This window comes from Bubalus kerabau, chromosome 3 (assembly GCF_029407905.1).
Source record: "Bubalus kerabau isolate K-KA32 ecotype Philippines breed swamp buffalo chromosome 3, PCC_UOA_SB_1v2, whole genome shotgun sequence".
Lineage (NCBI taxonomy): Eukaryota > Metazoa > Chordata > Mammalia > Artiodactyla > Bovidae > Bubalus > Bubalus kerabau.
Genome location: NC_073626.1, coordinates 21730645 through 21756501, shown reverse-complemented (window position 1 = coordinate 21756501; position 25857 = coordinate 21730645). Strand labels below are relative to the sequence as shown.

At 42.6% G+C, this 25857-nt stretch overlaps 1 protein-coding gene and 1 pseudogene across 1 annotated transcript; both read right to left on the bottom strand.

Moving 5' to 3' along the window:
* Positions 1–3215: 3215 nt before the first annotated feature.
* On the bottom strand, positions 3216–4160 carry LOC129645627 (putative olfactory receptor 2B8). The gene has a single exon (XM_055570919.1). The coding sequence runs from the start codon at positions 4158–4160 to the stop codon at positions 3216–3218; it is 945 nt and encodes a 314-aa protein (XP_055426894.1).
* An 8578-nt stretch (positions 4161–12738) lies between these two features.
* Positions 12739–22274, bottom strand: LOC129647165 (BOLA class I histocompatibility antigen, alpha chain BL3-6-like; annotated as a pseudogene).
* Between the last annotated feature and the right edge of the window lie 3583 nt (positions 22275–25857).

Sequence of the window (25857 nt, the reverse complement as noted above, 5' to 3'; positions counted from 1 at the left end):
TTGGCTTTAAATAACACATATTATTATGTTATTACACACAGCCAGATGTATACATCCACAAACACGCACTCTGTATGCAACCACTTTTAGATCGATCTCTTAACTCTTTCCTGAGGATGAACAGTAGAAGGAAATGTTTTCTTTAGCTTATATCACTTAGAAGATACAGGTTTATATATGGTGTAATTTCAGTATTTTCTGAAATAAGTACAAATACACACAAGTCAATGTGGTAATTTTTTATTCCTGCAAGTCACATTAAAAAGAAAACTGATAGAATTTGCTGCACTAAGGAGCTTCATGGAAGAGATCATGCTCCTTTTGCTGTTATGATGGATACACAAAATGTTAAACTTTTAGAAGTGCCATTCTAAAAGTTTGTGATCCCGTGGACTGTTACTATGTAGAAATTTTTGTCTTAAACAATAGTGAAAGTCTGAGTTAGGAGAGGAAAAATAAGTAGGATGAAAGAAATGAATAATAACTCTTATTTTCATTTATTTTCCTCTATATCTAATGAGATATAAATTGAGCTAGTTTAAAGAGTACAACGTATGATTTGATAAACCTGTATATGGTAAAGTGATATCTACATAGTGTTAGCTAAGATCTTTATCTTGTCAAATATTTATTCCCCTTAAAAATTTAAAAAAGTTTATTTTTTTGACTCCTCAGAAATTATTAATTTTTAGCTGGAAGTTTGTACCTTTTTGCCAATATCTCCTCATTTCTTCTACCTCTTTGGCCCTGGTAACCATCCTTCTTCCCTGTTTGTAACAAGCTCAGTTTTTCTGATGCCACATGTATGTGAGATCATACAGCATTTGTCTTTCTCTTCCGACTTATTTCACTGAGCATAATGCTGTCATGGTCCATCCATGTTATTGCAAAGGGCAATACTGAGCGCCTTCACTTTCATGAAGCTTCAAAATTGGGCAACTGCCTTACCTAAGAGAACTATGTGTTAGAGAAAGGGGCCCCTTACCCTAGTGAGTTTTCGTTTCCTAAGCACAATGGAGTAGCAGGATAGATTATTCCATATTTTTGAAACTTTCGTCTGCCTTTCTGGCTTCCTGGAGAGTCCACTGGAAATAGAAATGTCCACTGGAAACATCTGGCCACATAGTTAAGTCTCTTTAAGTTTTCAGCTTGTAACGCTAGCCTTACATGAGTGTTTGGCTTTTCATGTTTTCGTGCCAAAGTCCCTCTCTATGGGCCATGCTCAATCCTCAACTCACACTCACACTCTTCAAATGTTCTATGAGAAAAAAAAAAGGCAGTTGCCCTTCAGCTCACCTCAGAAGTGTTCAGTGCTTTCTGTTACTCATGTCTATATCACCTTCATCACTTTCACAACTTTCTAATGGCTTCAAAAACATGGCTGCTAAAGTTAATTTGACCTTTCCAAGTACAATTGTTTCTCAGTATTGGCCAGGGGTTGTTTCAGGCACTTCCTCCCACCCACTCCTATACCAGAAAAGCTGGATGCTCAAATCCTTTATGGAAAATGACAGATCAAATGGATCCATGTTTGGTTGAGTCTGTGGCTAAGGAGGAGTGACTGGACTTGCAGTGGGAACTGTGTTCAGCTGTAACCTAATGCATCTTATTGGGAAATGCAGTTCACAAAAGGTTACCTTGAATGAAATGATAAATCTTCAGCATTTATTTGCTGAAAAGGAAAAATGTAAGCATCTAGATGATTATAGAGTATGGAACTTTTGTGCCAGAAAATGTTTATGTTATCAGTGAGTCTAGCTGTGATGGTTTGAAAGAAAACTCCAAGGGGTTGATATAAAAAAACCATATCTTCTGTATTACAAAAAATATAATCAGAAACCACTCATATTCAGTACAAGCAGAGGTAAGTATAGTACAGACCTCAACAATTCAGCAATCTATTTTCACTTAAAAAAAGAAAAATCCTTGTTCTATTATTTCATTAGCAGAATAATGCATGAAAAGCCATCCAACTTACAATTATTAAATAAGAAATATTTAAGAAGAACATATTTGCACAAAGGCACATTGAGCTTACCAGAAAATTATTTCTGTTTTTACACTGTTTTATAAATTACCTTTAGTACCTGCCCTTTTATCATATGCTATTAAATACTGAGAAATATTAAAATCTCTAGTAAGTGAAAATATTTTTGGCTACTAGTAAATTATGCATTTTTGTATGCTACATTATACAAATACAGACATACAAACAAATATTCACAATAAATGTCTTTTTCAGTCAAGATAAACTTAATTCAATGCAATATAATACCCAGTAGTAGAATTTTCATTGAAAATTATCACTATGATTTTTGTCTCAAGACCTGGTCACTAAGTATCTTCATGGAATGAAGAGACCAGAGAGACTCACAGGACACATGAACTTGAATTGAGATCTTCATTAAATTGAGATCTTCAAGACAAGGTTCATCTGAGTTGGCCAGAAATTGCTAATATCTAAACACTTCAAATCTATTAAAGATGGTCAATGGATAGAAGAAATTTAGATCACTGAGAAGATAAAGCCAAATTTTATGTGAAAGTAACAAAAATACTTAATGTGATCATTTAGAATCAAAGTATTCTGCTACTATCTGGTTTATTTAAAACTTTTAAGAAGTAAATGATTTGAAGTCCAGCATCCATACAGAAAGTGCAAGTACTTTAAGGTTCAGGTTTGATGAATTTTCACAGATTGAGTACTTTATATCACCAACATCCAGATCAAAAATCACAACCTGACCAGAACTCCAGAATGCTCCTCCCCCACATATCTTCCAAGGGAGAACTCCCAGTCCCCAGGGGAACCACTGTTCTGACTTTCAGTACCAGAGATTCGTTGTGCCTTGGTTGAATTTTATGTAAATGGAATCATACAGTAGGAATTATTTTGTATCTAGTTTGCTCACTGTAAATCATGTTTGTAAGAATCATTCATGTTTTTGTATGTGTAATTATTGTTCATTCCCATTATTGTGTAGTACATGATATACCATAGTTTATTTTTAAAATATCTTATTTAACATATATTCTGCCTAGCAAAAGGTTTAGGTCAATGGTTTAGCCTCTGTCTCACTGATGTGTCTCAAGTATCTAGAACACTGTCTTGCACATGGTTGGTGCTTTATAAGGATGTGTTGGATTAAATTAACTAGTTTTTACTCTCTCAGAAGTGTTCCATTGCAGAACTTCCTGGGCCTGCAAGCGCTGCTTTAACTCTGCCTCAAATCTAGGATTCTCCTCATTTGTCTCCTTAGCGCCCCTTTGACTTCCTTGTTTCTCAAAGTGTAAATCAGGGGATTAAGCAGGGGAGTCACCAGAGTATAGAACAGTGCAATGCTTTTGTTCACATCCTGTGAATAGCTGGAAGGAGGCTGAAGGTACATGGAGATGAGCGTCCCAAAGAAAATAATCACTACCATTAAGTGAGAACCACAGGTTCCAAAAGCCTTCTGTCTCCCATGGGCCGACTTTATCTTCAGGACGGCACGGGTAATGTGACCGTAGGATACTACGATGAGTGACAGGGGCACCACCAAGAAGAAGGTACTGACAGCAAAGACTTCAGCCTCATTGACAGAGGTGTTGGTGCAGGCCAGTTTCAGCATCACTGGAACTTCACAGAAGAAATGGTCCACTTGGTTTTTACCACAGAGGGGAAGAGTCATGGTGAGTGCTGTCTGGACTACAGAATTACCGAAGCCTGTAAGCCAAGCAGTTACAACCAGCTGCAAGCAAAGCTGGGGATGCACGATCACCATGTAGTGGAGGGGACGGCACACAGCTACATAGCGGTCATAGGCCATGACAGACAGGAGGACGCACTCTACTCCCCCGAGTCCCAAGGCAATGAAGAGCTGGGCCACACAGCCGCCATAGGTGATGGTCTTGTCCTTCCCCTTAAAGTTGGCCAGGGTCTGAGGGACAGTGCAAGTAGTCAAACAAAGATCCATAAAAGAGAGGTTGGAGAGGAAGAAGTACATAGGAGTGTGGAGGTGAGGATCCATTGTTGACAAAAGTATAATGGCGCCATTGCCTAAACAGCTCAAGGAGTAGATGATCAGGATGACCACAAAGAGAGACATTTCCAGCTGGGGCTGGTTGGAGAAGCCCAGGAGAATGAATCCAGAGAAGGCGCTCTCGTTAGCTCTTTCCATTGTTCTCCGCTTGTTGGAGTTAAGAGGACTCAATACTGTTAAGCTGTTTGGTTAATCCACGTGTTTCCCCCTGAGTACGTAGAGTTTGTGAGGAAGCTAGAGGCCTTTTCACAGTTACTCTTTTGTTGACAAACAAGAGGGTGCTAGAGAGTTACCATGTAAGAGTATCTTCTGTGTTTCAGGCACTGACCGAAGCACTTTCTATGCAATTTGTCACAACTCTGTGAGCTTGGCATTATCATGATTTCTGCTAAATATGTGAAGGAACTGAGGGTTAAAGAGGTGCAGTGATTTTATCAGAGTGATGTACTTAGTAAATCACAGAGGCAGGATTCCAACAGACTCCAAAATATGAGTTCTTAACTGCTGGGGATACTGTCTTTATGATGTATGAACTACAAAGATAACAGTTTCTCAAAAATTAAATCTAGATCTTTGAAATAAGTTACAAATGTGTACTGCCTTAGTCCTTCTCTGGACGATTGAAATATTTAGACTGGCTTTCTTGCTTCTGCTTTGTGTAGAGAAAAATATTTCTTTCTGAAAATGCACCGATAATAAAATTTACGATGAACAATTTTATTCAAATAGGAATAATATATTTTAATAAGTAAAGCCATGGAACCTTTGATTTGGAGTCTGTAATCATGTCTGTTGATTGGAAAACTTTTATTGGAAGTGATTTAGAATTCACTGTATCCATAGTGCATGTTCCAGAGGGACTAAGCCTGAGAAACTCTCATTGTTACCACTTTCAGTGAAAACTCAGCAAAGCATCAATGAGTTTTTGTTTTCTTTCTTTATGTCTTTTAAAATTGCTTAATATGATAGAGCAAATACTCTGTTTCAACCTTTCGTGTTCACTTCCTATAAATTCAGACCTCACATTAATCATTCTCTTTTTCATAAAATCATCCAGTCTCATTTTAGAAATCAACCTCTGTCTGTCTGTATGTCTCTCTCTTTCATAGACACACACACCACACACAAACCATGAGGCAATTTTAATAGTAAATAATACCTAAAAGGAGAAATATCTCATAATAGTACCATAACCTGGAAAAGAGTTTAGTATATATAGTAGGTTCACAAAATAATTTTGTCAAAGAAGTGATAATATGGAAGAAGTTTCAAAACTGTAAGGGTTTTAGAAACTGAATTTAAGAGTTATAGACTTCTTGAATATTGCCAAAAGAATTACCCTTCCCTTCTGGAAAACTTCCAGTGGTTTTCAATTGCCTTCAACTCAAATTCCAAATTCCTTACTATGGCATACAAGAGCCTTCATAATCCTTTTCTTACCTCTCTAGTATTTTCTCTTGCTATCCTCAATTTCCCATGTTTAGAATTTTTATTTTTAATTTATTCATTATTTATTTTTGGCTGTGCTGGTTCTTTATTGATGTGTTGGGGCTTTCTCCATTTTCAGCGCATGGGTTTCTCTTTTTGTGGAGCATGGCGTCTGGGGCATGCAGTCTTCACTAGTTGCAATGCATGGGCTTCAATAGTTGTGGTTCCTGGGTTCTAGAGCACAGGCTCAGTAGTTATGGTGCATGAGCTTTGTTGCTCTGAGGCATGTGGGATCTTCCCGGATCACAATCGAACCCATGTCTTCTTCATTGGCAGGCAGATTCTTATTCAGTGAGCCACCAGCAAAACCCTCTCATCCTTAGAATTTCCCAACATTAACACCCGAACGTTCATGTCTATCTGGTTTTTCTTATTTTCAATTCTCTGACCACCCCAACTAAAACTCCTCTCAAGATATGGTCTATTGCATTGCTCTGCTTTTGGTCTTCAGATCACTGATTATGATCCAGAATTTTCTTGTTTCTTAAAAAAAATTTCTTATTTATTTTCTAATCTGCATCAGTAAAATGACAGATTTATAAGATCAGGAAATTTGTCTTTTAAAAACAAAATCATTATATGTGCAGAATAGTGCCTGACATACAGCAAACAATCGACATATATTGTAATGCGTGCAGTTGAATGCAGTTGAATCAACATGTAATGTATGAATACGTTAATATACTTAAAGACTTAGGAAGTGTTTTCTTAAATCAGGTAGAAATAAGTGTCCTCAGTGTTTATTTCATAGTGGTATTTATCCCAGGCTATTTGGCAGTTGAGATTATGTATAAAATGTATAATAAATATATAAAATATATGCTATGTAAATATAGTATATACAAATATCTCTGAATATAGGCATTTATGTATTTATTATTTTGGTTTCAAGACCTTTTTGTGTTTGTAAGATACTTTGGCGATCCCACGGACTGAATCTTTTTTGCTTTTCTCTATGGAAATCCAGTTTTATATAAGTAGACTTATATTTGCCTCTGGAGAGAGACTGATTTTGGGGTAGAATGAGATGCACGCCAGAGGATGCCAGACAACACCATCTCTGATTCTATTACTGATTCTTCACCCAGCCCCACTGTCTTGTGTCTTAGCCAAAGGGATAGAGAGTCTGGTGGCAGAAGCTAAAGATAGTGGAGGGCCTCTCTTGGGCTGTTTTTTCAGTGATTGAGTAATGAAACTCAAGGGAAGAGACAGGTATTCTACACTGAGATAGGCAAAGTGGAGGGAGGCACAGGTGCTTTAAATTCCAGAGAACACAGAGCTCATGCAAGAAATTCCTGGGAACTGCCAGAAACAATTCATTTTGCCCAGACTGCAGGGATTGTTGTTGTTATTTAGTCATTAAGTTGTATCTGACTCTTTTGTGACCCTGTGGACTGTACCCACCAGCTCCTCTGTCCATGGGATTTCCCAGGCAAGAATGCTGGAGTGGGTTCACCATTTCCTTCTCCAGACGATCTTCCTACCCAGGAACTGAACCCTTGTCTCCTGCATTGGCAGGTGGATTCTTTAACATTGAGCCACCTGGGAAGCCCTAGGTGGGGTTGAAATAGTAAATAAAATAGTAGATAAAACAATAGCCTGTTGTTTATTATCACTCTTGGGCCTATGGGCTGATACAGTTTCAGGAAACACAGGCTGGAGTTGTGTCATATCACTTGGCATTGCTCTTGCCACATAGGAGGACATTCAGAAATGTTTGCTGAAGAAGTGTTCTCTGACACCTGTGGAGACTTTAGCATTTCACCATGGGATATCAAGTGGGCAAAGATGGAGGGGAAGGCAGGCTCTGAACTTTGCAAGAAGCAGAAGGAAGAAAATTAAGAAAAGTCCTTCTTGGGGGGTTTCTTCTCTCTGTACTTTCCCTCAGCTCTACATCTGGCTGGCACAACAGAAATCTCTGCTTTTATTATTTGCCACCGTTTCTATCTAGAGTTCCCAGAAAGTTCTCACATGAACTCTGTTCCTGGTGAGCAGAACCCTCTATTTTCTTCCCCTTCTCATCTAAGTTGCTCATCACTACTGTTCTGCCAGTGTCTGCTTTGACAAAGTGATGCCATGTCGGGCACCAGTGGTCTCAGAGCTGCCAATGTGACTAATGTTGATGCAGCCCTGAGTTTTCTGGGTCCCAAAATGCCAACGACTTTCACCACTTTGCACTTAAAGTGTAGAAGGCCTCTCTAACTTAAAGCAGCTATTTCTAGTGTGTAGATTGTTCTCTTCTACTTAAAGAGAAATGTCCAAGAGAAAGTGGCCCCTGTGATTATCTCCATCCTTTCATCAAAGACTCTTCCCTTTCAGTCAGGGGTCTTTGAAGGGTGGTGGGGGATGGCCAGGTGAAGTATGGTTAGCTCTTGGGCAGAGGATATATGAAAATTTAGAATTTAAGCTGTTGCCACTTCATGCTGTACGAACTGAATAACCAAGGAAATCTGCCTGCAGAGAGAGAAGTAACAAGTAGATTTGAGAAAAAGGAAGAGAGTCACACAGTGCTCATCTTCAAGTTTGACTCATTTCTTAACAGCCCTGACCAGGTAAAGGTCATCGTACTTACCAGATGCTCATTTCAGGATGCAAGTGCCTTCTGGGAAGAGCCTTTGGCTTCCAAGTCAGCCTCCAGCATAATGGGAAAAATAAAAGAGAGAGAATGTTTCCTTTGCCTCCAGATGTACAAGGATGAGAGGTGGAATGATTCTTGAGGAGTATATGTCCGGCTTAGTGAGAACTGGAGTGACCACAGGACTTCCTTACATTGAAATTTACAGCTTCTCTGTAGCCTCTGGGAACCCGGTCTCCCTCAACTCAAGTAATAGTTACTTATCCCCATGTGGGTTTCCTGGTATCAACCCTGGGGATAATGTACCTGACAGACAATTCTCCAGGAGATTCAGGGAATTATAAGATGTGGAAATTGTTAATAGGCTTTCAGGAAGGGTATTAGCACATCCTTCTCCCAACAGGCCCTGAGACAACAAATACAAAACATTACACGAATAGCAAATAATCTTTTCTGGCATGAGTTGACTTATCCGTTAAATATAGGCTTTATCTTCCCTGCCTGCAGCACTCTGTCAGCAATACTGTCCTTGGACTTAAAGTTCGTGATCTATCAATGTTCCCTAAGATAAAACAGGACCCATTTGTTGGTAAAGGAGGTGAGACAATGCACATGGTCAGGACTCACTTGTCTTATCAGATATCCATCCCTAAGAAGCACTCAGCTAATGCAACAGTGGAATGGTCTCTCTCTCTTTTTAATTTTGTTTATTTTTGGCTGTGCTGGGTCTTTGTTGCTGCACTTGGGCTTTCTCTAGTTTCAGAGAGCAGGGGCTACTCTCTAGCGGTGGTATGTGGGCTGCTCACTGCAGTCTCTTCTCTTGTTACAGGTCAGGCGTCTGGAGTGTGCAACTCTGCAGTTGTGGCCAAAGGCTTAGCTGCCCCACGGTTTGTGAGATCCTCCCAGACCAGGGACCAAACTGGTGTTCCCTGCATTGGCAGACAGATTCCCAAGCTCTGGACCACCAGGGAAGCCCCAGGAGGGGCCTCTTAAAGCCTCAGCTGATATGTGAGCTTAGAGGTAACAGCCAGAAATTTTGGGATGCTGTACTCCAGGATGCTGGATATTCAATGAAAAATAACCAACACACAGCTGTGTGTTCCCACTGCTGTAATATTCCTGTGTATTGCTCTGATGCTTCCTCATCCTGACCCCACCCTGGCCTCTCCTGATGCCCCTCCTCCCTCACGGGAGATAAGGGAGATAAGAGAAAGGACACTCCCCCTCTGCACAGGAGTTAAGAAGAGGCTGAGTGATGAGTGTTGGAAGAACTTGTCCTCTTCCTCTTGAGAGAAAGAAACAGGAGCCACATACCTGGGCTCTATTCCTTCTCAGGATTCTCCCTTAATAAACGTGTCAGGTACTGTTTTCAGGTATTTACATAAATTAACTTAAACCTCATAAGAGTCCATGAGATAGGGACAGCTCTCAAGCCTATTTTGCAGACAAGGAAACTGAGGTCTGTGGGAGTTTGACTGACTCTCAATTGGCTGAGCCACAACTCTAAGGAAACAGTCTGACTGCTGAGCCCAAGTGTGTCCTAATGCTTGGGTTGACTCCCGTACATTGTCCACCTGCCTCACTAAGGGTCACCTCCTCTGGGCTATGACAGCTTCCCTTCCCCTCTGGGCTCTGAGACTGGCAGGGAGTCTGTTGTGTTTCCCACACTCACTACAGATGACCCCTGAGGTCTGAAGTGACAGGAGAGTTGGGCCTATGTTGGCTGATGGAGTGTGTTCGCTGGAGGTGGGGGAAGGGGGGCTCACATCTGGGCTGTGGGCCGTCAGCGGTGTTTGCATCCGGGTGAGAGCTGGACTCTCCAGATGCTGAAGGGGGAAGACCGGCAGGCGCCATGCGGGGTTTCCTCATCACTGTGATATTTCACAGCCTGAAACACAGCCTCCTGTGGACCTGAGGTCCCAGGGGTGTTCACTCTTCCCCTTCCCATCTCACTGCCCTGACTGCTCTTCTTCCAACTGACTCCCTGGGAACATCTCTCCAAGGAGGGGTCTGGCCACACCCCTGCTCACCAGCATTTCCTCCCACCCTGCCTGCTGCTCCCTTCTGGGGCCTCCTGGATGGAGCGAGAGAAAAGCAACTAGGATAGCCAGAGAACTTGACATTATGCTGTAAAGAGAAAGCAGCCTGTCTGTCTTCAAGAAAGGCAAGGGCTGCCTGAGGGGAGAACACTAAGTGGCTTCCTGTGAGCTGTTAGACTGGAGGCCTTAGTATTCTGCTGGATGTTGGTGTGGGCTGACCTCAGTTTCATGAAACAAAGACGTTTCCAACCCAGCTGCTTCCTTCATCAGAGCTTGCAAGCAGGGAAGACAAGTAGAAAGTCAGCCAGCAAGATGGGGTTTTGCTCTTCTGTGATCTAATCCCAGGAGTGATGTCCCTGTTGCCATATTCTACTGGTCAGAAGCAGGTCACAGCTCCCACCCACACTCAGGGGAGGAGAGTCCACAAGGTGTGAACTCATTTGGGTGTATCTCAGAGTCCATCTGCACAGGGACATTCCAGGTGAGAGAAGCAGGAGCACGAGGTAGTGAGCCCTACGCCCTGGACGTGGTCACACATGGGCTGCACAGTCACTGAACAATCTTTGTCACTGTGGGTCCACCTTGAGTAGGATCATCTGCAGAACTGATACAGTAAATCTCTGTTCAAATATTGAGAAACTTCCAGAGCATTTTCCAAAGCGGCATTACCATTTTATATTTCCTCCAGCATGTTACATGCTTCCAATACCTCTACAGTTCCCAGGTGGCTCAGTGGTAAACAATCTGCCTGCCAAAGCAGGAGATGCAGGTTCGATCTCTGGGTTGGGACGACACCAGGAGGAGGAAATGGCTACCCATTCCTGTATTCTTGCTGGGATAATCCCATCGACAGAGGAATCAGGTGGGCTATAGTTTATGGTGGGGGCAAAGATTTGGACATGTTAAGTGACTGAGCACGCGTGCAGGCAATATCTCTACATCTTCCCTGAGGATATGAATCTTGGTTTCTGGACTTTGAAGGAGGGGATGCCTCTTAGCTCTCCACACAAATAAGCTCTGGCTTATATTTCCTGTTATAGCTCATAAACTTGAGAAAATCAGAGGGAAGGTTTTTCCAGATTTGCCTAACACCCTAAGGATAAAAACAAATTTTCCCCCTGGAGTACTGCCCACATTTATGTTTTGTCCTAAACAATTATTTCCTTCATATTGTAGTCATGGAAACTTTTCATACTTAATTACTTTTATTTTGTTTCCCTGGAAGAGGCAGCCTTAAAACCAAGCCCACCATGTTACTGGAAATGGAATCTCCATGACCTATTTTTTTCATCCCTGCTATTTTTCTGGTGCCACGGTAGCTTCCTGAATACAACTCCACCTGAACTAATGAAACTTTTCTCTCTTCTGTGAGCCAGTGCTCGTTTCTGAGATGTTTGCTATCAGGTCACAATAAGAAACATACAGACATTGAAAGTGAGCATAAGCAAGTAAACTACTTTATTTCAATCCACACTGGTAATTGCCAGCATCAGAATCCGACATTTTTTTTTTTTTTTTTAAGCCATGATTGAGGCTTTATCTCAGCAAGCACAGTTAGTAGCTGCTGAGAATGAAAAGTTCAAGATGAAGCTGTCTCAACCATTCCAGGAAACACCCAGACTCCAACTGTACAAGAAGAGTGTGAAGAGAAAGAGGTTGTTGAAACAGATGTGGCAGACATGGAAGTGAAGGGCGTAGAACTGGTCATGTCACAAGCAAATGTGTCGAAAGCAAACGTTGTCCCAGCACTGAAGAACAATAGTCATGATATTGTAAATGCTAATATGGAATTAACAATGTAACCATCTGGAAAGAGGACCTTCTTTGGTATTTCAAAAGAGTAACTGTAGCTGGGCTTGAAATTTGTGCTGTTTCTATCAAAAAAGTTTTGGCTTCTTGTTGGAAGAAAAAAAAGAAAAAATGTCATTGGATCTGCTAAGATAGTTGAATCGTTAGCTCTCCGTGGACCAAGTCCCCGTGGTTCAGGTAGACATATACTCAGGCCCCTGCCCTGGCACCAGAAAAATAGCAGGAGTGAAAAAATAGGTCATGGAGAGTCCATTTCCAGTAACATGGTGGGCTTGGTTTTAAGGCTTCCTCTTCCAGGAAAACAAATAAAACTAATAAAGTACACAAAGTTTCCATAACTACAAGACTAAGGAAATAATTGTTTTGGCCAAAATATAAATGTGGTCATTTAGTGAAGTTCGTAGTTTGGTGTGTGAACTAGTAATTTTTTAAGACTTTGATGGGGGTCACAAACTGATAAACTGATAAATATTACGGATAATGTCTCCAGTAAGATATTCATGTACAAAGGAAGATAAAGCAATATAAAATATCAGTGTACACACAGACACCACACATGGGCTTTCCTCTTTGCCAGCAGTAAAGAAACTGCCTGCAGTGCAGGAGCTGCAAGAGATGAGAGTATGGTCCCTGGGTTGGAAGATCCCCTGGAGGAGGACATGGCAACCCACTCCAGTATTCTTGCCTGGAGAATCCCATGGACAGAGGAGCCTGGTAGACAACAGTCCATAGCGTTGCAAGAGACATTCATGACTGAAGTGACTTAGCACACATGCATGTATGTATATATCAAACCCATGCAGACTTACAGGTACTGGCTTTTTAATCCTAGAAAGAGACAAAGGCAAGGAAAGGACATTTTGAGTAATCATTTCATCATTCAAAAATGGATTCCACTTATCTAGAATATAAACTAAAGTAGACAGAAGCTGGATCCCATCACAGAACATTAGAGAAGTGAAAGATGTCACATGGTAGTCACTCATTCATCCAGCCAAAGCCAAGTGCCTAAAATGTACTAGATTAAGTTCTGGTCTAGATCACTGGTCCAAATCCTGAATTGTCACATTTCCCCCATCGCTTACCCTCACCTCTGGGACTTCCCTGGTGAACCAGTAGTAAATAATCTGTCTGTAATGCAGGACCCGGGTCCAATCCCTGGGTCAGGAAGATCCCCTGGAGGAGGAAATGGTGTCACCACTCCAGTATTCTTGCTTGGAAAATCCCATGGACATAGGTTCTGTGCAGGCTATAGTCCATGCGGTCCCAAAGCGTCAGACATGACTTAGAGACTAAACAATGACAACCCTCACCTCTACCTCCAAATCTATGCCCGCTTCCCAACTGAAGGGAATTTCACACTTAAACATTTTGGTTGGAGTCCAAGATCACCTCCCACCGTGAAGGAGAAAAGCTTGTTTCCTAAACATTTCAGGTGGACATGGCACTAGGTTTCTCCAGTCACATGGACTCCAAATAAGGACACAGTGAGACAGAGAGAACTAAGATCATGGTATCTGGTTCCATCACTTCATGGCAAATATTTGGGAAAACAGTAGAAACAGTGGCTGACTATTATTTGGGGCCCCAAAATCACTGCAGATGGTGACTGCAGCCATGAAATTAAAAGACGCTTGCTCCTTGGAAGAAAAGTTAAGACCAACCTCGACAGCTTATTAAAAAGCAGAGACATAACTTTGCCAACAAAGGTCAGTCTAGTCAAAGCTATGATTTTTTCCAGTAGTCATGTATGGATGTGAGAGTTGGACTATAGAGAAAGCTGAGTGCAGAAGAATTGATGTTTTTAAACTATGGTGTTGGAGAAGACTCTTGGGAGTCCCTTGGCCAGCAAGGAGATCGAACCAGTCCATCCTAAAGGAAATCAGCCCTGAGTATTCATTGGAAAGATGATGCTGAAACTTCAATGCTTTGGCCACGTGATGCGAAGAACTGACTTATTTGAAAAGATCCTGCTGCTGAGAAAGATCGAAGGTGGGAGGGGAAGGGGATGACAGAGGATGAGATGGTTGGATGGCATCTTCGACTCGATGGCCATGAGTTTACATAATCTCCAGGAGTTGGTGATAAACAGGGAAGCCTGGTATGCTGCAGTCCATTGGGTCACAAAGTGTCGGCCACGACTGAGAGACTGAATTGAACAGAACTGAGACAGAGAGGCTGACACCACGCTGAAGGTTTTGACCTGTACAGCGTAAATGGCGGTAGTGTCATTGAGTTGCCAGGGGCAGCAGAGACAGCAGGCCTAGTACCAGAGTCCATCCTCCAGCCAAGGGAGTGTCTGTTTTGTGAACAGTGGCTTCTGCCCCCTGTGCAGGGGCGGTGGTTCCCATGTGGTTCCCCACCTGGGAGAGACTGTGGATGCTGAGCTGGCTGTCAATCCTCAGGCTGTTCTGTGACTTTTGCTGAAATAAAATAAAACCACAAATCTAACTCTCTTTCTCTCCTTTGCAACAAATTGAAATCCCTTTTCTTTCCATGAAGAACTTCATAAGGCTATCATGTAGGCAAACTATTAGAGATTTTTTCCCCCTGCTTTACTGAGATATGATTGATATAAAATATTGAGGGCTGTACAACCTGTTATTTGATACTTTTCTCTATTGCACAATGATCAGCACCACAACTTTAGCTTACACCTGTATAATGTCACATAATTACCATTTCTTTTTTTGTGGTGAGAGCATTTAGATCTGCTCTCTTAGCAACTCAGAGACTTTATGATATCAGACTACTTTCTAAAATGTCCAGCTGCCTATCCTGCTTGGAAGAGAAAACATGTATCTTCCAGAAAATGTCTTTACTTTTTCTTCCCATTTAAATGTGGATTTAAGCCCTTCCCCATCCTGATCACTCTCTGATCACAAGCCTCTGCTACTGCTAAGTCGCTTCAGGCATGTCCAAATCTGTGTGACCCCAGACACGGCAGCCCACCAGGCTCCCCCATCCCTGGGATTCTCCAGGCAAGAACACTGGAGTGGGTTGCCATTTCCTTCTCCAATGCATGAAAGTGAAAAGTTAAAGTGAAGCTGCTCAGTCGTCTCCGACTCTTAGTGACCATATGGACTGCAGCCTACCAGGCTCCTCCATCCATGGGATTTTCTGGGCAAGAGTACTGGAGTGGGTGCCATTGCCAAATCTGACTGAGCATCAGGACTGCTTGTCAGGCTTCTTACAAAATACTCAGGTCTCCTCCTAGACCGAACATCTAAGAGTGCTGGGCATGGAGTCCAGGAATCCCTTATGAACAAGTCCTATAGGGGAGGCTGATGCACAGCCATGTGGGAATCCTGGTCTATATTCTCACTACTAAATCTGTGATCTGAAAGTCAGCAGCATCAGCTGCAAACTTGTTATGAATGTAGATTCTCAGGCTCTACTCTTGACTGTCTAGATTTAATGAGAGGTCTAGGTGAGCACCAGCATCTCCAGCCTGGTCACCGCACTATTTCCTAGTTTCCTTTAGTGCATCACTCACCCTTCACCTCCTAATTATGTACAGCAACCAGAGTGATGCTTCTAAAGGGCAGTCACAATGGATTGTCTTCTGTTTACACCATCTTACGAATCCACATCTTACTCAGACAACATCAACACCCTTCTAATATCATCTAGGTCTGTATGATCTGGCAAAACATGGCATCTAATCTCAGTTCCTCGTTAGGCCAGCCACACCTGCCTTCTGGCTCTTCCTTGAATGCAGACACTTTCCTGCCCTCGTGCATTTGCACAGGAGACTCCCCTGCCCAGAGAGAACTTCCTCCAGACACCCGTATGGACATGATGTGGTCAGAACCCACAGGAGAGAAACTAGAGAAGGAATTTTGAGGAAGGTGAGCCCCCCATGGCCTTCTGTCTGCACCCTGGCAAGGGTCTCAGGAATCACATCCCTTCTGTACTTACCTGCAGCCTGAGTGTAGCTCCCTCCTTTTTCACCTGCAGGAAGAAAACATCAAGTGAGAGGCCATAGAGAAGACTGGATCATGAGATCCTAGAGGAACCCCCTAGTCCTGGACCCCACAGAACATTTTGCAACTGTGACCAAATCCAGGACAAAATCAGGAGAATGAAGAAAGGTGCTGTTGAGGCGACTGGACCAACTGCCCTTCCGGAGGTCTGTCTTCAGCTGGGACCCTCCCTTCTGATCATCACGTGCTGATAGACAGGCCCCCAGCTGGAATTACAAAGTGAATCATCTGTCTTTCATTTCACATGTACTTTACATAAGGGTCATTGTTAGCATCATCTCAGACTCCAAATGAGTGTGTGGAGGGTTCTTTCCAATAATTAGGCAGCTAAACATTTACCTGGGTTTGAAACTCCTAGTGAGACAAGAAAACTCAGATCCCTGCGTCCCTTCCCTACCTGAGTGCTTCTTCCTCCAGATCACAATCCAGTTCAGTTCATTTCAGTTCAGTTGCTCGGTCGTGTCCGACTTTGCGACCCCATGGACTGCAGCACGCCAGGGCTCGGTGTCCATTGCCAACTCCCGAAGTTTACTCGATTTCATGTCCATTGAGTTGGTGATGCCATCCAGCCATCTCATCCTCTGTCATCCCCTTCTCCTTCTGCTTTCAATCTTTCCCAGCATCAGGGTCTGTTCAAATGAGTCTGTTCTTCACATCATGTGGCCAAAGCATTGGAGTTTCAGCTTCAACATCAGTCCTTCCAATGAATATTCAGGACTGATTTCCTTTAGTGGACTGCTTGGATCTCCTTGCAGTCCAAGGAACTCTCAAAAGTCTTCTCCAACACCACAGTTCAAAAGCATTAATTCTTCAGTGCTCAACTTTCTTTATAGTTCAACTCTCCAGTTACCACAACTCCAATGACTACAAGTAGAACCAGGCTAACAATGATGTCTATGTTGGGGACAGAGGGCTGAGGAGGTACTGTGGAGGAAAGAGAAGGGGCCCAAACCTCAGGTTGAATCGTGACCTTGCTGAAGGGGTCCAGAAAGGCTCCAGCTTTATCTGAGAAGAAGCTCCACCTCAGTCCTCCTTACCCCATCTCAGCGTGAGGGTCTCCTAAAGCCCCTTGTGCTGCACATGGCACCTGTATCTCTGCTCCTCTCCAGAAGGGGCCACTAGGGCCACCCACATCTTGAAGGTTCCATTCCCTGAAGGCCTGGTCTCCACAAGCTCCATGTCCTGGGTCTGGTCCTCCATGTCACGCTGCCAGGTCAGTGAGATTTCAAGGTAGAAACCCAGGGCCCAGTGTCTCAGGGGGACCTCATGGTCAGAGATGGGGTGCTGGGTCACATGTGTCTTTGGAAGGTCTGTGGAGGACGAATCAGAAAATGCCCACTTAGTGTTACCTCCATGGGTCCCGGAAGCAGCATCCTGTAACCATCCTGAGAATAAACAGGACAGTGGGTTTGAAAAGAAGCAGCACAAACACCAGACACCAGCCTGGACTCAGAGGTCTGGGCATGTTCCCGAGTCCTTGAAAGTTCTGGAGTCAGGGTGAGAGCCAAGGTAGGAGGCACTATGTAAGGGAGTGAATACAGAGTAATGGTCCTGACTTGGGTGGAGGCCGAATGACTCAGAAAGCTGGAGTCAGGCCTCTAAACATGTTCTCAGGGTGAGAACTGGCATGAGAGACAGTCATGGTTCACAAGATGGCACCCAGGGTGGAGGGGCACCCCTGACCAGTTATTTCAGGGATAGTCTCCTGCTTCTTCCCCAAAGAGACTGGATTCCTTAATTGTCCTTCAGAGAAGTGGGGCCACTGGCAGGTCACTCTCTTGTACAGAATATGAAAACCTGGGTGGATTTCTCCCTCTTCTGACGAGAAGCCGGGGCCCTATTTCTACAAGCACCCATTTTCTTCTCCTCGTTGGAAGCCAGGTCCAGCCTGAGGGGAGATCAGGGAGGCCTCGTGCCCCTTGTACCTGTGCGCAGCAGCGTGTCCTTCCCGTTCTCCAGGTGTCTGTGGAGCCACTTATGCAGTCACCCTCCAGGTAGTTCCTACTGTGACCTGCAGCACGGCCCTGCTCGAGCTTGAGCTTGGAGGTCTGAGCCGCCCTGTCCGCTGCGGTCCGGGAGCACAGGTCCTCATTCAGGGCAAGGTAATTGTTGCTGTCATAAGCAATCTACCAGAACCCGAGGCAATAACTTTTCAAATATGCAATTATACCGCTTTCAGGAGAAGACTGGGAGATGGGTGTTTCTGTCTGTTCCCTCCACATTGAACCCTGGGTGGACGGGTGCAGGTAGCCATTTCTTTTAGAAGCAGTTTTATGTGTATAACTGCAGATTCAGTGTGCCCCTGGGAGGAGGGGAAATCTGGAGTCTGTATGTCATGAGTGAACAGGAACCTTCTAGCCTTTTGAGCAGCTTCCTCTCTCCTCTCTCTCATTGCCGTTTTTGTTTTGCTTTGTGTTTCTGTCTGTCCCTCTTTTTCTTATTCTCTAGTTCTTGTTCTATTCAAGTCCTTTTAAAAAAACTTTTTATTTTGAAATAGTTGCAGATTAACAGAAAGGTCTAAAGATAATATAGCGAGGTCTTGGTTACCTTTGACCTTTTTCCCAATGGTTATACATTCAGTTCAGTTCAGTTCAGTCACTCAGTCGTGTCTGACTCTTTGCGACCCCATGAATCGCAGCACGCCAGGCCTCCCTGTCCATCACCAACACCCAGACTCATGTCCATCGAGTCAGTGATGCCATCCAGCCATCTCATCCTCTGTCATCCCCTTCTCCTCCTGCCCCCAATCCCTCCCAGCAGCAGAGTCTTTTCCAATGAGTCAACTCTTTGCATGAGGTGGCCAAAGTACTGGAGTTTCAGCTTTAGCATCATTCCTTCCAAAGAAATCCCAGGGCTGATCTCCTTCAGAATGGACTGGCTGGATCTCCTTGCAGTCCAAGGGACTCTCAAGAGTCTTCTCCAACACCACAGTTCAAAAGCATCAATTCTTTGGCATTCAACCTTCTTCACAGTCCAACTCTCACATCCATAGCATTTCATGTGGTCACAGGAAAAACCATAGCCTTGACTGGACGAACTTTTGTTGGCAAAGTAATGTCTCTGCTTTTGAATATACTATCTAGGTTGGTCATAACTTTCCTTCCGAGGAGTAAACGTCTTTTAATTTCATGGCTGCAGTCACCATCTGCAGTGATTTTGGAGCCCAGAAAAATAAAGTCTGACACTCTTTCCACTGTTTCCCCATCTATTTCCCATGAAGTGATGGGACCGGATGCCATGATCTTCGTTTTCTGAATGTTGAGCTTTAAGCCAACTTTTTCACTCTCCACTTTCACTTTCATCAAGAGGCTTTTGAGTTCCTCTTCACTTTCTGCTATAAGGGTGGTGTCATCTGCGTATCTGAGGTTATTGATATTTCTCCCAGCAATCTTGATCCCAGCTTGTGCTTCTTTCAGACCAGCATTTCTCATGATGTACTCTGCATATAAGTTAAATAAGCAGGGTGACAATATACAGCCTTGACATACTCCTTTTCCTATTTGGAACCAGTCTGTTGTTCCATGTCCAGTTCTAACTGTTGCTTCCTGACCTGCATACAGGTTTCTCAAGAGGCAGGTCAGGTGGTCTGGTGTTCCCATCTCTTTCAGAATTTTCCACAGTTTGTTGTGATCCACACAGTCAAAGGCTTTGGCATAGTCAATAAAGCAGAAATAGATGTTTTTCTGGAACTCTCTTGCTTTTTCCATGATTCAGCGGATGTTGGCAATTGGATCTGTGGTTCCTCTATGCTATGCTAAGTCACTTCAGTCGTGTCTGGCTCTGTGTGACCCCATAGACAGCAGCCCACCAGACTCCCCCATCCCTGGGATTCTCCAGGCAAGAACACTGGAGTGGGTTGCCATTTCCTTCTCCAATGCATGAGAGTGAAAAGTGAAAGTGAAGTCGCTCAGTCGTGTCCGACTCTTAGCGACCCCATGGATTGCAGCCTAACAGGTTCCTCCATCCATGGGATTTTCCAAGCAAGAGTACTGGAGTGGGGTGCCATTGCCTTCTCTGCCTTTTCTAAAACCAGCTTGAACATCAGGAAGTTCATGGTCCATATATTTCTGAAGCCTGACTTGGAGAATTTTGAGCATTACTTTACTATTATATAACTATAATACAATTTAAAAGCTAGGAAACTGACATTGGTACAACATATGTATAGAGTTCCATATAATTTTTTTCACATGTAGATTCCTGTAGCTACAATCATGATCAAAATATGGAATGACCCCATGACCACTCACATCTTCTTTGTGATACCTCTTTATAGTCACACTCCCTCCCTCCCCTCCCCTGCACTCTCCATAACCATCCCTCACTCCTGGGCACCACTAACTTGATCCCCATCTCTATTGTTTTGTAATTTTGTGGATGGGATAAAGCTGGGATCATATAATATTTAACCTATTAAGATAGACTTATTTTCATTCAACATAATACCCTTGAGATTCATCGAAGATGTTGTCTGTCTTAACAGCTTATTCCTTTTTTATTGCCAAGTAGTATTTCATAGTTTGGATGTACCATCATTTGTTTAGAATATTTTAGTTATTTTCAGCTTTTTGCTGTTACGGATAAAACTGCTATGAATAATTGTGCACAGGTTTTTGTATGGAATACATTTTTTTTCTCTCTGTCATAAATGCCCAAAAGTGTGATTACTGGGCTCTATGGCAAGTGTGTATTTGGATTTTAAAGAAACATCCAAGCTCTTTTATAAAGTAGATGTATCATTTTATATTCTCATATAGAAATGTATGCATGATTCAGTTTTTCCACAATGAAGCCAACATTGGATATTTTTCCGATATTTTTCATCTTGATTGTTCTAGTAGGTAGGTACTCTTAATGGTCTTAATATGTGTTTTCTTGATGGTTAGTGATGCTAAACATCTTTTCATGTTTAGCTTTTCATCTACTCAAGTATTTTCTAACTGAGTTGTTTTCTTATTGTAGAGTTTTGAGAGTTGTTTGTATATTCTAGATATGAGTGTTTTGTATGATAAGTAGCTTGAAAATGTTTTTTTCCAGTTTGTAGCTTAACTTATTATCCTCTTAACAGAGTCTTTAACAGACCAATGCTTTTTATTTGGATGAGTCCTCATTTGTAGATTAAAAAAAAATAGATTATGCTTTCAGTGTATTATATTCCAATATAGAATAAGAATTTAAAAAAATAGCATAGAAAAAACATATGTAATTGCAAATAAGCATTTCTCAGTTCAGTTCAGTCGCTCAGCCGACTCTTTGCAACCTCATGGACTGCAGCACACCAGGCTTTCCTGTCCATCACCAATTCCCGGAGCCTACTCAATCTCATGTCCATCTCGTTGGTGATGCCATCCAAACATCTCATCCTCTGTGGTCCCCTTCTCCTGTCTTCAGTCTTTCCCAGCATCAGGGTCTTTTCAAATGAGTGAGTTCTTCGCATCAGGTGGCCAAAGTATTGTAGCTTCAGCTTCAGCATCAGTCCTTCCAGTGAATATTCAGTGCTGATTTCCTTTAGGATGGACTGGTTGGATCTCCTTGCAGCTCAAGGGACCCTCAAGAGTCTTCACCAACACCACAGTTCAAAAGCATCAGTTCTTCAGTACTCAACATTCTTTATAGTCCAGCTCTCATATCCATACCTGACTACTGGAAAAATCATAGCTTTGACTCGATGGACCTTTGTTGGCAATAGAATGTCTGCTTTTTAATATGCTGTCTAAGTTTGTCATAGCTTTTCTTCCAACCAAGTGTCTTTTTATTTCATGGCTGCAGTCACCATCTGCAGTGATTTTGGAGCCCCCAAAAATAAAGTCTCTCACTTTTTAAATTGTTTCCCCACCTATTTGCCAAGTGATGGGACCTGATGCCATGATCATAAAACATTTAGTTTTCTAAATGTTGACCTTTAAGCCAACTTTTTCACTCTTCTCTTTCACCTTCATCAAGAGGCTTTTTAGTTCTTCTTTGCTTTCTGCCATAACGATGGTATCACCTGCATATCTGAGGTTATTGATATTTCTCCCAGCACTCTTGATTCCAGCTTGTACTTCATCCAGCCCAGAGTTTCTTATGATGTATTCTGCATAGAAGTTAAATAAGCAGGGTGACAATATACAGCCTTGATGTACTCCTTTTCCAATTTGGAACCAGTCTATTGTTCCATGTCCAGTTCTAACTGTTGCTTCTTAACATGCATACAGATTTTCAGGAGGCAGGTCAGGTGGTCTGGTATTCCCATCTCTTTCAGAATTTTCCACAGATTGTTGTGATCCACACAGTCAAAGGCTTTGGCATAGCCAAAAAAGCAAAAGTAGATATTTTTCTGGGACTCTCTTGCTTTTTTGATGATCCAGCGCATGTCGGCATTGTTGATCTCTGGTCCCTCTGCCTTTTCTAAAACCAGCTTGAACATCTGGAAGTTCATGGTTCACGTATTGTTGAAGCCTGGCTTGGAGAATTTTGAGCATTACTTTGCTAGCATGTGAGATGAGTGCAATTGTACAGTAGTTTGAACATTCTTTGGCATTGTCTTTCTTAAAGATTGGAATGAAAGCTGACCTTTTCCAGTCCTGTGGCCACTGCTGAGTTTTCCATATTTACTGGAGTATTGAGTGCAGCACTTTCACAGCATCATCTTTTAGGATTTGAAATAGATCATCTGGAATTCCATCACGTCCACTAGCTTTGTTTGTAGTGATGCTTCCTAAGGCCCACTTGACTTCACACTCCAGGATGTCTGGCTCTTGGTGAGTGATCACATCATCGTGATTATCTGGGTCATGAAGATCTTGTTTGTACAGTTCTTCTGTGTATTCTTGCCACCTCTTCTTAATATCTTCTGCTTCTGTTAGGTCCATACCATTTCTGTCCTTTATTGAGCTCATCTTTGCATGAAATGTTCCCTTGGTATCTCTAATTTTCTTGAAGAGATCGCTAGTCTTTTCCATTCTATTGTCTGCCTCTATTTCTTTGCACTGATCCCTGGGGAAGGCTTTCTTATATCTCCTTGCTATTCTTTGGAACTCTGATTCAAATGGGTATATCTTTCCTTTTCTCCTTTGCCTTTAGTGTCTCTTCTTTTCACAGCTATTTGTAAGGTTTGTCAGACAACCAATTTACCTTTTTGCATATCTTTATCTTGGGGATGGTCTTGATCACTGCCTCCTGTACAATGTCACAAACCTCTGTCCATAGTTCTTCAGGCACTCTGTCTATATCAGATCTAATCCGTTTAATCTATTTGTCATGTCCACTGTATAACTATAAGGGATTTGATTTAGGTCATACCTGAATGATCTGGAAAAGGTCAGTTTTCATTCCAGTCCCTAAGAAAGGCAATACCAAAGAATGTTCAAACTACTACACAATTGCACTCATCTCACATGCTAGTAATGGAGAAGTCAATGGCACCGCACTCCAGTACTCTTGCCTGGAAAATCCCATGGATGGAGGAGCCTGGTGAAAAGTTGTTGTTGAATCACGCGAATACACCAGGATTCTTGGCTCCCGGAGGAGAAGAATTCAATCCGGGGCCAGAGATGAGGCTTGATTGCTCAGAGCTTTTGTGTAATAAAGTTTTATTAAAGTATAAAGGAGATAGAGAAAGCTTCTGACATAGGCATCAGAAGGGGGCAGAAAGAGTACCCCCTTGCTAGTCTTTAGCTGGATGTTATATAGTCACTAGCAGTCTGTTAATGAAAGAAAGGAATGTCTTAAAATTCAGAATGGCACCAGGCCCCTTGCCCATAAGATGCATTTTGGGATAATCTTGGCACCAAATGGTTTATCTTGGGCCATAAAATGATTAACTTGAATCTTAAAGAAGGGCAGACCACCATACAAATAGTTTCATTTACATAGATTAGGGGAACAATATCTGAGTATAACATACTGGTTTGTCAAGTAGGTTCTGGGCCAAGAGGCGGAAACTGAGTTTGGGGTAAAGGCATAGTACATTAGCATAGCTTAAGACAAACATTTCCATAAGAAAAAGGCATTGGTTATCTCTAGGCTCAAGAATAGCTAACTTCAGGCGAAACCAGGTGTCATTATGGCAACACAGTATTTTAAGAGAAACCTCCCTTTAAATTTGTATAGAGAAGGAAAAAAAAATATTGTTAGTTTGTTTCCTCCTGCCTGAAGAGAGATAAAAATGTCTGACACTTGCAGGTTATTTCCTCCATTTGGAGACCCCTCTCTCCTTGGGGACCCCTAGATTTCCTATCAACCTGCCTAGGAAATGACTCTCTCACTGGGAGGCTGCAGTCCATGGGGTCACTAAGAGTCGGACACGACTGAGCGACTTCACTTTCACTTTTCACTTTCATGCATTGGAGAAGGAAATGGCAACCCACTCCAGTATTCTTGCCTGGAGAATCCCAGGGACAGGGGAGCCTGGTGGGCTGCCATCTATGGGGTTGCACAGAGTCGGACATGACTGAAGTGACTTAGCAGCAGCAGCACATGCTAGTAAAGTGATGCTCAAAATTCTTCAAGCCAGACTTCAACAATACGTGAACCATGAACTTCCAGATGTTCAAGCTGGTTTTAGAAAAGGCAGAGGAACCAGAGATCAGCAATGCTGACATGCACTGGATCATCAAAAAAGTAAGAGAGTTCCAGAAAAATATCTACTTTTGCTTTTTGGCTATGCCAAAGCCTTTGACTGTGTGGATCACAACAATCTGTGGAAAATTCTGAAAGAGATGGGAATACCAGACCACCTGACCTGCCTCCTGAAAATCTGTATGCATGTTAAGAAGCAAAAGTTAGAACTGGACATGGAACAACAGACTGGTTCCAAATTGGAAAAGGAGTACATCAAGGCTGTATATTGTCACCCTGCTTATTTAACTTATATGCAGAATACATCATAAGAAAAGCTGGGCTGAATGAAGTACAAGGTGGAATCAAGACTGCTGGGAGGAATATCAATAACCTCAGATATGCAGATGATACCACCCTTATGGCAGAAAGTGAAGAGGAATTAAGGAGCCTCTTGATGAAAGTGAAAGAAGAGAGTGAAAAAGTTGGCTTAAAGGTCAACATTCAGAAAACTAAGATCATGGCATCTGGTCCCATCACTTCATGGCAAATAGATGGGGAAAGAGTGTCAGACTTTATTTTTTTGGGCTCCAAATTCACTGCAGATGGTGATAGCAGCCATGAAATAAAAAGACGCTTACTTCTTGGAAGAAAAGTTATGACCAACCTAGACAGCATATTAAAAATCAGAAACAGTACTTTGCCAGCAAAAGTCCATCTAGTCAAGGCTATGGTTTTTCCAGTAGTCATGTATAGCTGTGAGAGTTGGACTATAAAGACACTTGAGTGCTGAAGAATTGATGCTTTTGAACTGTGGTGTTGGAGAAGGCTCTTGAGAGTCCCTTGGACTGCAAGGAAATCCAAACTGTCCATCCTAAAGGATATCAGTCCTGAGTGTTCACTGGAAGGACTGATGTTGAAGCTGAAACTCCAATACTCTGGCCACCTGATGCGAAGAACCCACTCATTTGAAAAGACCCTGATGTTGGGAAAGATTGAAGGTGGAGTAGAAGGGGACTACAGAGGATGAGATGGTTGGATGGCATCATCGACTCAATGGACATGAGTTTGAGTAAACTCCTGGAGTTGGGGATGGACAGGGAGGCCTGGCGTGCTGCAGTCCATGGGGTAGCAAAGAGTCGGACATGTCTGAGCAACTGAACTGAATTTATCTGAACGGTTTAGTTGTTTTCCCTACTTTCTTCAATTTAAGTCTGAATTTGGCAATAGCGAGTTCATGATCTGAGCCACAGTCAGCTCCTGGTCTTGGTTTTGCTGACTGTATCGAGCTTCTCCATCTTTGGCTGCAAAGAATATAATCAATCTGATTTCATTATTGACTGTCTGGTGATGTCTATGTGTAGAGTCTTCTCTTGTGTTGTTAGAAGAGGGTGTTT

What these genes read in the sequence shown, in the direction of transcription:
- LOC129645627 (XM_055570919.1), bottom strand. Translation starts at nt 4,160, where the DNA reads ATGGAAAGAGCTAACGAGAGCGCCTTCTCTGGATTCATTCTCCTGGGC.